This window comes from Mirounga leonina, unplaced genomic scaffold (genome assembly GCF_011800145.1).
Source record: "Mirounga leonina isolate KUSES-001 unplaced genomic scaffold, KU_Mleo_1.0 Mir_101664, whole genome shotgun sequence".
Taxonomy (NCBI): domain Eukaryota; kingdom Metazoa; phylum Chordata; class Mammalia; order Carnivora; family Phocidae; genus Mirounga; species Mirounga leonina.
In genome coordinates, this window is record NW_023270175.1 from 2,696,817 (window position 1) to 2,713,146 (window position 16,330).

General features: G+C 40.1%; 1 protein-coding gene across 1 annotated transcript in view; it reads right to left on the minus strand.

Moving 5' to 3' along the window:
- The window catches only part of GUCY2F (guanylate cyclase 2F, retinal), an 87,273-nt gene that overhangs the window by 40,545 nt on the left and 30,398 nt on the right, over positions 1-16,330 (minus strand). The window contains exons 6-7 of the mRNA XM_035005986.1: positions 12,134-12,265; positions 6,283-6,372 (exon numbers count right to left, since the gene is read on the minus strand). Coding sequence (XP_034861877.1) covers positions 6,283-6,372; positions 12,134-12,265 — 222 coding nt within the window. The remainder of the gene's footprint in view (positions 1-6,282; positions 6,373-12,133; positions 12,266-16,330) is intronic.

The window sequence follows — 16,330 nt, forward strand, 5'->3', positions numbered from 1 at the left end:
CAATCCACAGTAGAGCATGCAACTCTTGATCTCAGAGTCGTGAATTCAAGCCCCACCTTGAGCACAGAGATTACTTAATAAAAAAAAAATTGTTTTAAAAACCAATGAGATACCCCTATAAACCCACCAGAATGGCTAAAACTATAAAGGCTGACAGTATCAAATATTGCTGATGATGTAGAGCAAAGGGAACTCTCATAACTTGCATGCAGGAAATTAAAATGGGAAAAGGTTTGATAGCGTCTTATAAACTTAAATGTACACTATACTTTAACATAGAAATTCCACTCCTAAGTGTTTAACCAAAAGAAATTAAAATATGTGTCCATAAAAAGACTTGTGATTAACATAATAAAATAAAAATAAATAAATAAATAAAAGAGAGACTTGTAAAAAGCATATTCCTAGCAGCTTTATTGGAATCAGCCCAAATGTCCATCAACAGGAAAATACATAATTAAATTGTGCTGTATTCATACGATTGAATACTATTTGTCAATGAAAAGAACAAGCTATTTATACACACACAATAACACGGATTAATATCAGTTGGGGTGTTGTATGATGCCACTTCTATGAGGTTATAGAAGAAGCAAAATTAATGTAAGATAGGAAAAACCCTGGAACAGTGTTTCCCTCTTTGTGGGAGACACAAATTTACTGAAGAACACAAAGGAACTTTCTGGAAAGAAAGAAATGTTTCATATCAGGGTCAGCAATCTTTTTCTGTAAAGGTACATATAATAAATATTTTATGCTTTGCAGGTCGTATACTGTTTCTGTTGCATAATCTTTGTTTTCCTTTATTTGTTGTTGTTTTTACAGTCATTTAAAAATGAAAAAACATTTTTAGCTTCCAGGCTGTGAAAAACAGGCCATGGCCAGATTTGGCCCATGCGCCATAATTTGCTGACCCCTATTCCATATCATGATAACGTCTAAACTATGTGGGCATATCCCTTTATCAAAATGATAGATCTATAATATGGGCATTTCAGTGTGTACAATTGTACCTCAAAAATAGAGGACTGCAAAATAATAACAATAGCAATAATAACCAAGTTAGAGATGAAATAATAATGGTAGAATGTTGATAAATTTTGAAGCTGGGTGATGGGCCTACGGTGTTTGGTTATATTATTCTGTTTCTTTTGTATATGTTTGCTATTTTCCACAATAAAAGTTTTTAAAAAGAGAAGAAAGACTTCCAGGATGTAGCTGAAGCAGTATTTAGAAGGAATGTTCTAGCTTTAAGTGACTATATTAGAAAATAAGGAAGATTTCCAGTTTAAAAAATTAAAAAGAGCAACGAATTAAAAACATAGAAAGTAGGGGCGCCTGGGTGGCTCAATAAGTTAAGTATCTGCCTTCAGCTCAGGTCATGATCCTGGGGTCCTGGGATGGAGCCCCATGTGTTGGGCACCTTGCTCAGCAGGGAGTCTGCCTTTCCCTCTCCCTCTGCCCCTCCCCCCACTCATGCTCTTGCTTGCTCTCTCTGTCTCTCTCAAATGAATAAATAAAAAATCCTTTTAAAAAACCACAGAAAGTAGAATGAAGGAAATAGTAAAAATATATAAAAAGCACACATACACTAAAGAAAAATCAACAAAACCAAAAGTTGATCTTTGGAAAAGATTTTAAAAATCCATAGTCCGCTAGCAAAACTGATCAAGAAAGCGAAAACACAAATTATCAACATCAAGAATGAAAAGGGGACATCACTATAGATCCTAAGGCTACTTAGAAGATTGCATGAGCTTATTGGGTACATCTTTGTGCCAGTGAGTTTCACAGCATATATGAAATGGACAATCTTCTTTTAAGCCATAACTTACCAAAAGTGGTACAAAAGGAAGTAAAAGGTTTGAATAGTCCACTATCTATTCCAGAAATTGAATCTGTAATTTAAAATCTCCACACAAAGAAAAGAGCAATAGGAATCTATTTAAAGAGATTTAGGTAGAAAACTGACAAGATCAGATTCTATTTTGAAAAGACCACTTTGCGGGCGCCTGGGTGGCTCAGTTGGTTAAGCGACTGCCTTCGGCTCAGGTCATGATCCTGGAGTCCCGGGATCGAGTCCCGCATCGGGCTCCCTGCTTGGCAGGGAGTCTACTTCTCCCTCTGACCCTCCTCCCTCTCATGCTCTCTGTCTCTCATTCTCTCTCTCAAAATAAATAAATAAAATCTTTAAAAAAAAAAAAAGAAAAGAAAAGACCACTTTGCAAAGTGGAGAAAAGATTGAAAGTGATAAAAGTAGATGTGGAAAGAGTAGTTAAAAGACAATTGCCAGTGGTTGTCAGGCACTAGGGAGAGGGAGGTATGAGTAAGTGGAGCACAGAGGATTTTTAGGGCATTGAAACTATTCTGCATGTTACTATTATGATACACGTCATTATACATTTCTAAAAACCCATAGAACATACAAAACCAAGAGTGAACCCTAAAGTAAACTACGGATTTTGGGTGATAATGATGTATCAATGTATGTTAATCAGTTATGACAAATGTACCACTCTGGTTCAGGATGTTGATAGTGGGGGAGGCCATGCATGTAGTTTGGGCAGTGGGCATATGGGAACTCTGTACTTCCTATTCAATTTTGTTGTGAACCTAAAATGGCTTTTAAAAAATTACTTTAAAAAAAGACAATTGCAATAGTTCCGGTGGAAGTTGGTAGCTTGGAGCAGAATGGTAATAGTAAAAATAGAAGAAAAGAAGAACATTGAAGATTGAAGGAGCATGGAGAATCTTTGAAGTATGAGTTGTAGAAAGTGAACTAACCAATAAAGTATAATGGACTTAAAGGACAGTGGTAAAGGGCATTTTAAGAAGAGAAACATGAATTTATAGTGAAAACAATATACCTTGTTGCATGACTTTCTGCTACAATACTTGGCTATTTGAGTGCAGGTGCAGAGAAAGTCAAGAGTTAGGATCATCCAGAATTTGGATTTTGTAGATGTGTTTGACCAGAAAGTCAGAAATAAGAATGTGTTCAAATGATGGATTATGGAATCTAAGATGGATACAAAACAAGGGTTTATGGGTTGGAAGAAAGCAGAAGTCAGTAGACAGGAAGACCTGCTGTAAAATACAGGCACGAGTGAAAGAAAAGGAGGATACAGTCAAAGAGTATGATGTCTGAATCTATGATTTTGGAGGTAAAGCATTTTCAGTAGCAATTATAGATGATGACAAAGCCGAAGGTATAATGATAGCAGTGGATGGCCAAAGTGGAATGGAAGAAAAAATGAGTACAGATTATATGGCAAAGAACTAAGTAGCCAAGGTGTTAGAATATGCCAATCGGCTGCAGACGATGGTGAAGAACATGAGCCTGGGAGATACTGCCTGATTTTCCTACACACATTTTTGCAGAAATTTAGGCCCTAAAGGGATGTTGAAAGTCATCAGTCCTTTGGCCTTCTGACTCCAGCTGTTTGCCTTTCAAGAACATCCATCTCATTGTGCAGGGCTCTTTTCTATAGCTGGCTCACCAAGATCTGCTTTCCAGTCTGGCTCCTGATAGCCAGTCCCAACATTTTAAGATCATGAAGGCACATAAGAGGTCAAGGCAGTGTTGGATGCATGCACAGTGATGGCACAGTCAATTCTGTCTCCTGCTTCATAAAAGCACTAGAAAGGAATTGGGGCCTTTCACATGGTAAATTCTGGAAAACTTTGTCCTTCTCCCTAGAGTTGAGTTGCTATCTGCACCTGACATGGCCACACGAGTCAGTAAGGGGACACGTAAAAAGATGTCATGAGAATAATGGGAGCCAGTTTTCTCACTATTAAAGAACTGAGTCACAACATGGAAAGGGTTAGAAAAGACAAAATGAACTCTGTGGCATTCAATTATAATTGGAAGTATTAATATGAATTCATGGTTTTAGATAGATGATAGATAGATTTGAATAAAATTAAAATCCATACATGCACGCTGATATAAATACATGAATAAATAAATAAATGGTAGAAAAGGTAAGGCTCTTTCTTAACACTACAATACCAACCGATAAACACAGAAAGAACCCTAGAGTTAGAAAATCAACGGGTACCTTTGAAACCAATATAAGACATTATATGTTAATTAATTGAATTAAAATTTTTTTTTAAAGATTTTATTATTTATTTGAGACAGAGAGAATGAGAGAGAGAGCACATGAGAGGGGGGAGGGTCAGAGGGAGAAGCAGGCTCCCTGCCGAGCAGGGAGCCCGATGCGGGACTCGAGTGATCCCGGGACTCCAGGATCATGACCTGAGCCGAAGGCAGTCGCTTAACCAACTGAGCCACCCAGGCGCCCCAATTGAATTAAAATTTTAAAAATATTTAAAAAAAGAAAATCAATGGGTATTAAAATTAGTGAGCAAAAGTTTGATGAAAAGCAAGATATTTACACAGACTTAAAGTATCTGTTTACAGATTATGTGCTAATTACAATGGGAAGAAGATAGTAACTCTATACTGGAGAAATTTAGTAGATTTTGAGACCATCTAAACCAAGTAATCAAAATTAACATCACAGCTGGGACAATTGATATTGTGTGCATCCTGATATAAAGCACTGAAAAGGATAACACATCACTTCTGTAGTATTCTGCTTAAAGATGCATAACCTAAATCTAACCATAGGATAAATCCAAATTGAGGGACCATCTACCAAATCACTGACCTGAATTCTTCAAAAAATATTCAGGTAAAGAAAAAACAAAGAAAGTCTGAGAAACTGTTCCGGATGAAAGGCACTAAGGAGACATGACAACTAACCATAATATGTGATCCTGGATTGGAAATTGGCCTGGGGAAAATTAGCTATCATGTATTTTTGACCATTGACAAAATTAAAATATGGACAATAGTTTCATATTATTGTATCAATGTTTAATTTTCTAACTTTGATAATTATACCATAGTTATATACAAGAATGCATTTTTTAGGAAATACACACTGATGTATTTAGAGATAAAAGGGCAGAATGTCTACACCTTACTCTCAAATGGTTCAGAAAAAATAATATACAAAAGCTTATAAACAGAGAATGAAAAGTAATTAGGCAAAATGTGAACAATTGCTTAATCTGGGTAGGGTATGCAAGAATTCCTTGAATTTTTCTTGCAGCATTTCTGTAAGTTTGAGGTCATATCAAAATCAAAAATTACCCAAAAATCATGGACACATTCTACCTTGGGTCAGTACCCATCTTCTTATTTCCATACTTCTAGTTAATCAGCTCCCCTAAGTTTGAGCCTGTTTGGCTCCCAACTTTGAAGTTAGCTCTCTGTTTAGCATCCTGGATCATCAAACCAGTGTGGATTGCCTATTCTAGCTCTGACATTGGTCCCCCTTCTGGATTCATCTCTCATTATTTTACCATCAGCTCCAAGCATCAAAACCACACATAAGAGAAATACCAAATCATAACATCTCATCTGATCCCCGGGGATACATCCTGTCCACGGTGAGCCACATATCTCCCATTTCCTCCTTTCCTTTATTTTCTCACTTGTACAGGGCTCAGGATGTAGCAGGTGTCTGATTCATACCTGTTGGATTGATTTGAACTTGCCTGCTTCATAGATGTGAAGAAATCTTTTATTACTTTCCTAAAATTCCCACTCTCGTGAGTCTGAAGGAACCAGAGACAGTCTCTGTGAAACATTTATGGACTCAAAGCTCAAGGAGGAGCCAAGATTTTAAATGGTTTGGGAGGAATCATCCTCATCCCTGCCTTATTTACACACTGCTCCCTTAAACAAACCATCCAAGGACTCTTTAAACATAATTGGTGGGACTGGGGAAATCACCATTTTTCTTATGCAAGTAGTAATTACAAGATGACTTTTCTAGGCCTGGCAACTGGAGATTTTGAATGATTATGGGATATATACTTAATAATAATCATAATAGCTACCATTTTATAAAGAAGCTATGTGTCAGAAAATGTGAAAGATGCTTTATGTGTATTATCTCTTTTCATCCTCATGCCAACCCTGGGAAGTACTTCCTTTACAAATAAGGAAAGTAAGGCTCAGGGGGGTTAGGTGACTTACCCAAGTTAAAATAGCTCTTAAGTGGGTAGAGCTGGAAATTGAATCCTTCATGTCTCTTTGATTTCAGAGCCCATACTTCTGCCATAGCATCATATCAAGCCAGTAACAACCCTGCAGTTTCTCCACACTGACTTGTTAAGGGGTCTTCCTAACAGCTGATGTTAGTTACTTTGGAGAAAGGATTAATTTTAGTGGGAATGTACATAAACCAGGGTTTCTCATACCATTTCAAACATATCACTTGCACTCGATTTGATGGACTTAATGTCTCCAAAACCTCCAGAGGGGAACTTTTTCAGCCACACCCAATCACCCTAGAAAGAAAAGGCAGAGAGGAATGATCAGACTTAGTTGCCAACAGCTTTAGAGCAATGTCCCTTCCACACGAAGGGTTTATAATCAGACCGTCAACTCAAACAGGTTTTGTTCTTCCTCCATCACCCTCCACCACATGGACATTGTGTATTTGAGCTAAAAATGAGGTCATGCAGGGACGCCAGGGTGGCTCAGTTGGCTAAGCATCAGACTCTTAATTTCACCTCAGGTCATGATCTTAGGGAAGTGGGATCAAGCCCAGCATCAGGCTCCATGCTCAGCGGAGAGTCTGCTTGAGATTCTCTCTCTCTTTCTCCCTCTGACCCTCCCCCGCTCACTCTCTCTCTCTGTCCCAATAGATAGATAGATAGATAGACAGATAGATAGATAAATCAAATCTTTAAATATGAGGTCATGCAGAGAAGTGAAAGGTAAAAATTCCAATTAACTAAAGACAGGAAACCATTGCAGGTATGCAGGCCCCAGAAAGGGAATGATACCACTCTGCAATGACTCCCTTCACTAACTGCAGAAAGTGCTAGGTCATTTCACTTATTCATAGCTAAGTGATATAGCACCAGGTTCCCTGCAATTAATGATGATGGTTGGTGGTTGCAATTCTTACTGCCTTGAGGCATCCATGGTGGGAGATGTAAGGCCGGAGATGTAATGCAGCAAATGTTTTCTGCATTTACCTTGCTCCATTTTTCTCTTGTGGGACAGGCCATTTGGGGGGCCTCTTATGCTTCAATCATAAACCAATTGGCTTCAATGTAGATTAAACATTTCTTATTTGGATGCACAAATGTACTACCGTAGTAATACAAGTAATCTGGACTCTTTCAGAAGTCTATTTCTGACTTTTTAAGTCCAAAGCAGCTATTTCTAAGGCTGCTGTCAAGTCAAAAACAACAATTATTTTATTGTCTTCACTTTAACACCAGCCCCTGATAGATAATTTTCTTCTCCTTGCATAGCCCAAGGATTCATCAGTCATCAAGCCCTATTTAGCTTCTGTCCGACCCAAATTTTTTAAAAAAGCAATACAAATATAGATTCCTTTTTCTCCCTGATAATAATAATGCCTTGCATTTGCACAGTGCTCTTTACCCTTCAAAGTGCTTTCATATCTATTACCTATAGCCTGGAGATTCCATTTCAGCCTGCACCAATTTGTCATCAGGTAGAGATAATAAAGCAGAGAGCTCTGTGCAGTCAAATTCCAAGAATAAGAGAGTGTAACCACTCTCTTATTAAGGAATATATCCAGCTGTGGCACTGCATCTGGAGACCTGCCAGAGGCAAAGGCTAATAACGGGAGCTGCGGACATCTGAGTTACACGCCCGCACTTTGGGTTAGAGGGCATCTTCGAGCCAAGGAGCTTGAAACCCGTTAACTAGGGAATGGCTCTCAGAGGCCTTCAGCAGCTGAACAGAACTGGGCCAGCCAGGTTCAGTGCCCACAGAGCCCACCAAGGCTAAGTCCAGGATCTGCGCCTGCCTGTAGCAGAACGGTCAAGCACGAAAGGCAGCCTTCCTGGTCTCTTGCTCAAAAACTCCCTGAGCGTGGCCCCAGACCAGCTGCATCACGGTCACCCGGAAACTGGTTAGAAAGGCTGAGTCTCACGCTCCAACCCACACTTAATTCCTTAATCACCGAAGTCATGAGGGCCAGACACGAGCTCAAAGTTTTAGCCTTCAGAGGACTTTGCCCTTTAGTGGGATCAAAGCCAAGGTTTAAGCTGAAAGGAAAAAAAAAAATTCTACCTGGGAATTCACAAAAGCAACAAATGTGTGGGAGATAGCGGTAGGCAATAAAGCCTCTCCAAGCACCTTTGCAACCATATTACTTGGCCATGGTCACTATGAGCTGTAATGGCACCTTCGTGCTAATTAGAAAGGGTGCTTTCCCTCGAGGAAAAATAAATAAATAGACAGACAGACATGTGAGAATATTATTTTACAGCCTGTGGCAGCCCTGCCCTGTTGGGCAGCAGCCCTGGCTGTATACATATGTGCGTGTACCACACTCTCATTTACTCATACATCCTCCAGACACCAGGGAACACATTCCACTCACAGCATGGCTGGTCTGCATACCACCGAGCCCTGCCTGCCAGGTGGAGCCTCTTTGTCAGGTTTGGAGTCAGGCTATAGAGGTGGAGGAGAGAAGCTGAATTTGGACCCCCAAGAATATTGGGCAGGAGAAAGGAGTAACTTCAAAAAAACTCCTGGGGAATAGTCAAGGGAGCGTATAATCAGGTGCGCATATGTTTACCAGTGACTATGTATGTGCATAGTCGAGTGTGCTAGTATAAATGTAGATATGAGAAGTAGCCCCCTCCCCTCCCCCCGATCTCATTCCCAAACTAGGCTGGGAGGTCAGAACCTCTTTGCCCACCCCTGCACCTCTAAGTTAGTACATGTCTATAATGTGAATAGCACCATCTTAAATATGGTGCCCTTGTGCAGTGCACAACCTGAACATCAGGACTGGCAACCCTGACTCTGCCTCTAGCCAGTACCTGACACTTTCTTCCTGGAGTCAGCCTTATTACAGACAGGGGTTAGCCTTCTCTCTGGCTTATTAACTTTTAGAGGTAATTAAGCCAAGCTTTTTTTTTCCCAGCCAAATCACCAAATTTGAGAGCTGGAAAGGGTCTTGGGTATCCCTGTTCTAATCCCTTCATATTTTGATAAAGAAACTGAAGTCTGAAGAGATGAAGTGACTTGTACAAGGTCAGAAGGCTAGGTAGTAACAGAACCGAGGTCTTCCACTTTCCACTTTATTGCTCCTTTCTCTCATGGCTTTCTTTGGTTTGGGGGATTTGTGTGTATTTATTTTAAGATTTAAATAATTCTCACAAACTTTATAAGCAAATTTTTATTGAGTCTGTGTGTGTCCTACTTCATGAATAATGAGGAAGAGGAATAATGAGGAAGGGCAGGTTTTATCTTCACCACACATACATTATTTGTTTTGTTTTTTCTTTTAAGAGAGTGAATGATAAAACACTTCATTCATCATTCACTTTTTAATTAAGAGGAAGAAACATCAAACTCTATCCACTAAAGTTTTTAGAAGTAATTTAAAGTCCATCAGTTTTGCACTAAGGCCATGGAGCCTTAACTAAGAGTCAAGAGAACTAGGTCCCGGACCGGGCTGCGCCTCAAATTCAGGGGTGGCCTTCGAGCAACCACTTTGTTGGCCCGAGCCCGAGTTTTCTAATGGACAGAGCTGGACAATTCTGTGATGAGCGAGGTGGTTGGTGGGAAGGATAGGGGGATGGAGACAGAGTTATATGAGATATAGAAGAAGGTGGGAACATAGAAGAAAAAGGGCTCTGGGAAAAGAATATGAATGGGGAGGGTATGCGGTGAGTGGGGAGAGAGAATGGAGATAAGAAGGAAAACATAGGGAGAGGTTGAGAGGCAGAAGGAGTCAGAGATGAAGAGGGAGGGTAAGTTCAGTGGGTTCTCGCTGAGCATATCAGTGTTGTGTTACTGCCCACCTCACCCCTCTCCCCTAGACTGTGGCTATTAGAGCAGATGGTGACATGTTCCCACGGCATCTGCTATTCCCAGTTCTCTCTCCCCAGCAGTCTGCTCATCTGACTTTCCTCTCTTCTCTCAAAGAGCATCTATGAAATAAGGGCCAATTTTCTGGTCCAGGTCCTAAGGTGATGCATCTCTGCATGGAATCGAAGTGGGAATCTGTATCAGTTTCAGACCATGTGATGGCACATCCTAGGGAAGCCTGTCCTTTGCTATTAGCTGTCTGCTACTCCAGGCACATTAGCTGGAACTTGCAGATCTTCCAGTAACAATTCTTATGAAAATCTGATTTATTTTAAACAGAAACTAGATAACGAATCTTCTTTAAAATGCTCCCAACAGAGGACCGTTTCAGAAGGCACACTGAACCTCTTTGTTTGATCTGTTGATTCAATTAACTTAGGCTCCTTCCCAGGCAGTTTTCCAGCTTCGGCTGTCTTCCCTCGCACCCCGCCATCAGCCTAATCTTGACTTCATGGTGTGGTATTATTCTCACTAACACCCTCCTTTTGTGCAGATAAAGGCCCCCTTTGGCCTATACAGTTCAGAAATACTCATGAGCTGACTGACCAACAGTCATTATGGGAACTAACTCAACTCTCTGCCTCCTCCCAAGATGAGGAAATATCTGACAGATTCTTAAAGGCCAGTTACATACAGATGTTTATTTTTTCCCTTCTCAATTCTACACTATAACCTTCTGTCTCCACCAAATAAAACATACTACAACTCAACACATAAATTCTTCCCCAGAATCAGAGAGCCATGGCATATCTGAGCCAGAAGAGGCCTTTGAGATCTCTTAGTCCAGCCATCCCCAGTCCTGGATGCGCACATAGGGAAACTTGAAAAAAAGTCCAATGCCTGAACTCACCCCATACCAACCGAAGCAGAGTTACTAGCAGGGGAGGCTAGGCACAGGTATGTTTTTCACTTTCCCATGGAGATTCCAATGAGTAGCCAAGATTAAGAACTTAGTTCAACCCCTCATTTTACAGATGAAAAACCAAGAGACTGCCTTATGTTACTGAGATTTATTTCAGAATCTTCGAGGTGTCAGTACATTCATAGAGCCATCAGCCCACTGCATTTGACATTCAAAAGCTATATGATTGTCTTGGTTTTGCTCTTTGAGAGAACAGAGCTGTCAATTCCCCAATACCGCAAGTTTACATTTGAAGCAAATCTCCTCTTTGATTAAATGAGCTTCAAGGCAAGATCTAGAGGTTTCCTGCTACAAATTTAAGTCAGAGTACTCAGGTACACTGAGCAAATATATACCATGCCAATCTTCGTGTTTTAGGCGTCTGTCAATTATTTGGCCAATGGAGAGCACTCACTTGGAAAATTCAATATGTTGGACAATCTAAAAACTCATTCTGTCCTGTTTTGGACTTTCTTTGTAGTTACTATTGAAGTTGAGAGTGTTTGCTGCTTTTGGGAGTATCTTCAAACAAAACAAGGAAACCACACTGGGAAGGCATCACTTGGGAGGGACTAGTTTCCCTCTTACCCCCTGCTTAACTCTTTCCTGCTGAGAAGAAACAGTTCATCTCTCCAACTGTTGCAAGATTTGTTCTGGTTGCCAAATTCCAGTATCTTAGAACAAGGGGTCAGGGGTGGCCTCTTTAAAGCTTGTAAGACAGAAATTTAAATGAAATTTTAAAAAAGGAGATTTCTATTTTACACAGCAGAAGGGTCACCTGTTACTCCAAAAGGCAGCAGCAGCCCAGGCTGAGAAAAAAAGAAAGAATCTTTAAAAGATTTTAGTAATATCAGAGGATAACGGGGATAGAAGAACAACTAAAATTTGAAGGGAGGGATTTGCCCCAAACTCTACACAAACATGTTTCTAGACATTCCATCACAAACAGGTGACTCGGGAAGTCATTTCTTCTATTATTATACCCATATCTTCTAGAACGAGTGACATGGTTAAGTGTATGGATCCGCTGACTTTTTTTCACATGCACAATAAATAGATGGATTTGAAACATCAATGAAATTATAAGTAAGTAGATTAGTTGCTGAGGAAAATCATTGTCCAAAAGGTCATCCAAACAAGTCCATGAGTGGATAACGAACAAAAAACTGGAAAGACTTTCCAAAAGCCTCAATGTTTTCACCCAAAGACTAAGTCTTAAATCACTGTCTCATTTTAAAACTCAAGAGGGCAGCAGATTAGATAGCTGTTGGATATCCTACCTCATAAATTGCTATGTTGGAGTTTTCATAGGAAGCTGGAGTTAGACTCCCTGACGAAAAGGAGAGCCTTGGGGATCTCCCACTTTGGACTTCTGAGGTGATCTGGAAGCTTACACTGGCACGACTTCCTCTCTGTGAAAAGATTAGGAAAAAAGGTTACAAACAAAACTCTCATGATTTAGGACAAAGCACTGAACTGTGGTATAGATACTGTGCTTATCTGGCTTTTCATTTTCTTTTTTTTTTTTTTTCCTCGGAGAGTAACTATATGAGCTGAACTTTGTAAACATGAGATTAATTTACCTATCCCCCAGCACAACTTTTTTTAGGCTAGGGTTGCTATCATGCTTCACCTCCATATAACACAAAAGAAAGGTAAATATTCGCAGGTACCTCTATCTCTTAGAAAGGATTAGAATCAGAGTTTTGGGGGACACCTGAGTGGCTCAGTCAGTGAAGCATTTGCCTTCAGCTCAGGTCATGATCTCAGGGTCCTGGGATCGAGCCCAATGCTTCTCCCTCTCCCTCTGCCCCTCCCCCCTGCTTGTGCTCGCGGGCACGCTCTCTCCCTCTCAAATGAATAAATAAAAAATCTTTTAAAAAAATAAAAGAATCAGAGATTTGGGGTGCCTGGGTGGCTCAGTCGGTTAGTTGGCTGCCTTCGGCTCGGGTAGTGATCCCAGGGTCCTGGGATCGAGTCCCGCATCAGACTCTCTGCTTGGCGGGGAGTCCCTTCTCCCTCTCCCCCTGCCTGCAGCTCTGCCTGCTTGTGTGCTCTCTCTCTCTCTAATAAATAAATAAATAAATAAATAAATAAATAAATAAATAAATAAATAAATTCTTAATAAAAAAGAATCAGAGATTTGGGGGGGGGGGGGCAAGAAATAACACCAGTCATAATTTAATCTGGGACCCTCACTCTATAGACAAAAATAAGAACATAAGCATCTAACATTTTGAAAAAATCAATAGCAGAACTAGCACATAATCCCACCCTTCTGGCTCTCAGGCCTGGCTCCTTTTGTTATACCATCTTGAATGGCAGTCTTCTTTGTGCAGGCAAGATTAATGGCAGAAGGTATCCCACAAAGCAATAAGACAGTAGAGAGTGAGTAGATCGTCTGCCCATGATTTATGAGTCTGATGCTTAAATAGGCCAAGTTCCTTATTCCTTGATTTGTTAACTTGTACACATAAATCTGGTAAGAGAGGACCAGGAAGTGTACCATTGAATGACAAGAGGAAGAGCTATCTGCAATCTGTGGTAACCTTTAAAATCGACCAGCTTTATCTTCAACTAAACCAGTAGACTTATTTCATGTGAGGAAATCATAAAAACAGGTTCCTCATATTCTTCTCCATGTCTCCAAATGTGCCTTTCTTGGAATTACAGTAATTCAGAGCCAGCAATTACATTTGGTATTGTCTAGGCTAGCCCCCGCCCCCCAACTCTAACACCCCCATTTTACAACTAGGAAATAGAGACTTAGTGAGGGATATAGGGACTGGAAGAGGAATGTGGATGTTATATCCCGGTCTTGTGTTTTTTCGAACACACCATGCTCTGTTTCACTCTTGCTTGCCAATAAAAATGAATCTTAAGTACTTTGACATACTCTGCTCTTAATGGTCTTTGATAAACTGAAGATCACTAGTTGATTTGGCCCTCGAGTTAAGTTCATTCTACCAAGACAAGACTATAACGAAATTCCAAGGCACTAGTAAACTATACCCAACTCCTAATGTGTTGAAATCCCAACAGCTCACGATTCAGACAAGATGTAAAACTTGACTCTTCACATAACCCTTGCATAAACCTGAACCCTCCTCAACAGAGCGAGGCCAAGGAGGAATCTACTTCTCTTTCATTCTTTATTTTCATATCTCAGCAGGAGCACCTAGATCTGTATATTGAGACATAGACCTCTCCATGAAGGGGCACAGGAGAAAGCAAGAGAATCTGCCAAAATCCACATAGATTTGGGCTTCAGCTTTACTTTCTTCTAAAAACTTCCTTTCCTGACCTGACTTCTACTGACCTGCCAATTTTTCTAGACTGAATTAATTTTATATTCACCAAGAGTTTACACTTTCAGACATTCCATTTGGATGGAATTCTTGGCTTGGCTTCTTGACTGATTAGACACAGCCAGCTGCAAGTTTGTGACTACACAGCAATTAAGGAAAATGTATGCTTCCCCTACCTTTTCCCATCAGAAACTCTGATAAAAGCCAAATGCCAAAAGGGACCTGGAGGCCAAGAGCTATGTTCTAGAATAATGCCATCCTTTTTGCACCAGGGCAAAAACAGTAAAAAATAAAAGAAACACTCCCTATAAGGCTATCAATCCCTGTTGCTCTTCATTTTTCTCACTCATGCAATGAAAAGTGATTATTGGGTTGTTGTTTTGTTTACTCTCATCATGTCAAAATGTATGCACAAGTGAAAGAAAAGATCTATCATCATGAACAAGATTTTAAAAACTTAGACACTTTGTTCATCTGAATGAAGGTAGCACTATTCTATTATTTATGGTGATTTTCTGAGACTACAAATGAAACCCAAACATGTTTTGTGTCTCAGTAGGAAAGAGAGAAGGCACAGGTGGAGATTTTACACACTTTACTGGACTATTGCAAGGCCTATACAAAGAGAGGGTTAATTCAGCCCGAAAAGTATCTGTTTGTTGTTTTGACACTCGAGAGCCAAAACATCCGGGCAATCGACATGAACTGTCATTTTGACATGGATACCACCACAGAAGTAAGATTTTTAAAAACAGGTTTAGTGCTCATAACCAAAACTTTAGTAAACATTGCTAGGTTTGAACAACGATTTCTAATCATCTGCTTTTACTACTGATTACCCATTTCTGGATAAAATATCTTGTCATAGAATTAAATACTTGTTTTCTCAGTATCGGGTTATCTATTGAGATTGCTTCAGAGCTTGCACTTCAGTATCTACCCTTTCTGATTAAGGTGGGATATTTCATACAAGGCATATGGGATTATAGCAAATCCAGACAAAATCTACCACCCCGAGTGAGTCCCAGGGTCCTCTGGTGGCTTCAGAAATAGAGACTAACATCAATACGTTTTTATGGCATGAGGGTGGAATGTAGCTTTCAGCCACAGTGATAATTTTGGCATTCAGCAGTACATTTCCAGGAACATGATATCAACCTTACAAAAAATATGTGATGATTTAAACAAATAAGAGTTAGAGTTGTAATTGAGAATTAAACTAAACAGCTGAACATTTCATCTGATTCCAACTGCACAGAGTATTGCCATGTAAACCCATAGTCACCCAGCCAACTAGTTCAAGTATACCGTTCAGTGCCACATTTAGGCAAATGATCAATTTGGTCACAGAGATCATTAATTCTCAGATCTGGTACACTGGTTTAGCACAAGTAAGTAGCTCATGGGGGACAAATAAGATGTGTTTGCATTCTCTCCTTACATCCTGCTACCACTATACTAGAATTTGCAAAAATGAATGTCTTTATTTTGGCCACATAGACTGGACACAAAGAGGCATCCTCTCCTATTACTACTACAGTTGACAAAACTCTTCCCCACACTTTCTTTTTTCCAAGCTTGTGTTTACGCTGTTTTCTCTGCCTACACAGGTCAGGAAGGTAAATATAAATTGGTGACATAGGCTGAGTATAAGACAGTAGAGAGTGATGGGAACTGGGTCAAACTGCAGAGAACATGCTTCTTCCAAAAACAGCAACTACTACTGATTCCCAACCAATTGCCACGATGATACCCAAGGCTGACGGATCTTCCAACCTTTAAAAAACACCCAGAGGGACATCTGGGTGGCTCAGTCGGTTAAGCGTCTGCCTTCGGCTCAGATCATGATCCTGGGGTCCTGGGATCAAGCCCCACGTCAGGCTTTCTGCTCAGTGGGAAGCCTGCTTCTCCCTCTCCCTCTGCCTGCCGCTCCCCCCTGCTTGTGCTCTCTCTCTCTGTCAAATAAATAAATAAAATCTTTTTAAAAAATAAAAAACACCCAGAAATCCAGATTTTTATGTGTAATCTCCCAATTTCAAAATTCTGGGTACTATTTTTTTATAACTATAAGGGTCAAACAAAAGTGCTTACCAGTTCGGGACCTGTGACATAGACAAATCCTATCCATCCTTGTTTAAGACCCAGCTTTAGTGCTGGGTCGCTAAAAAA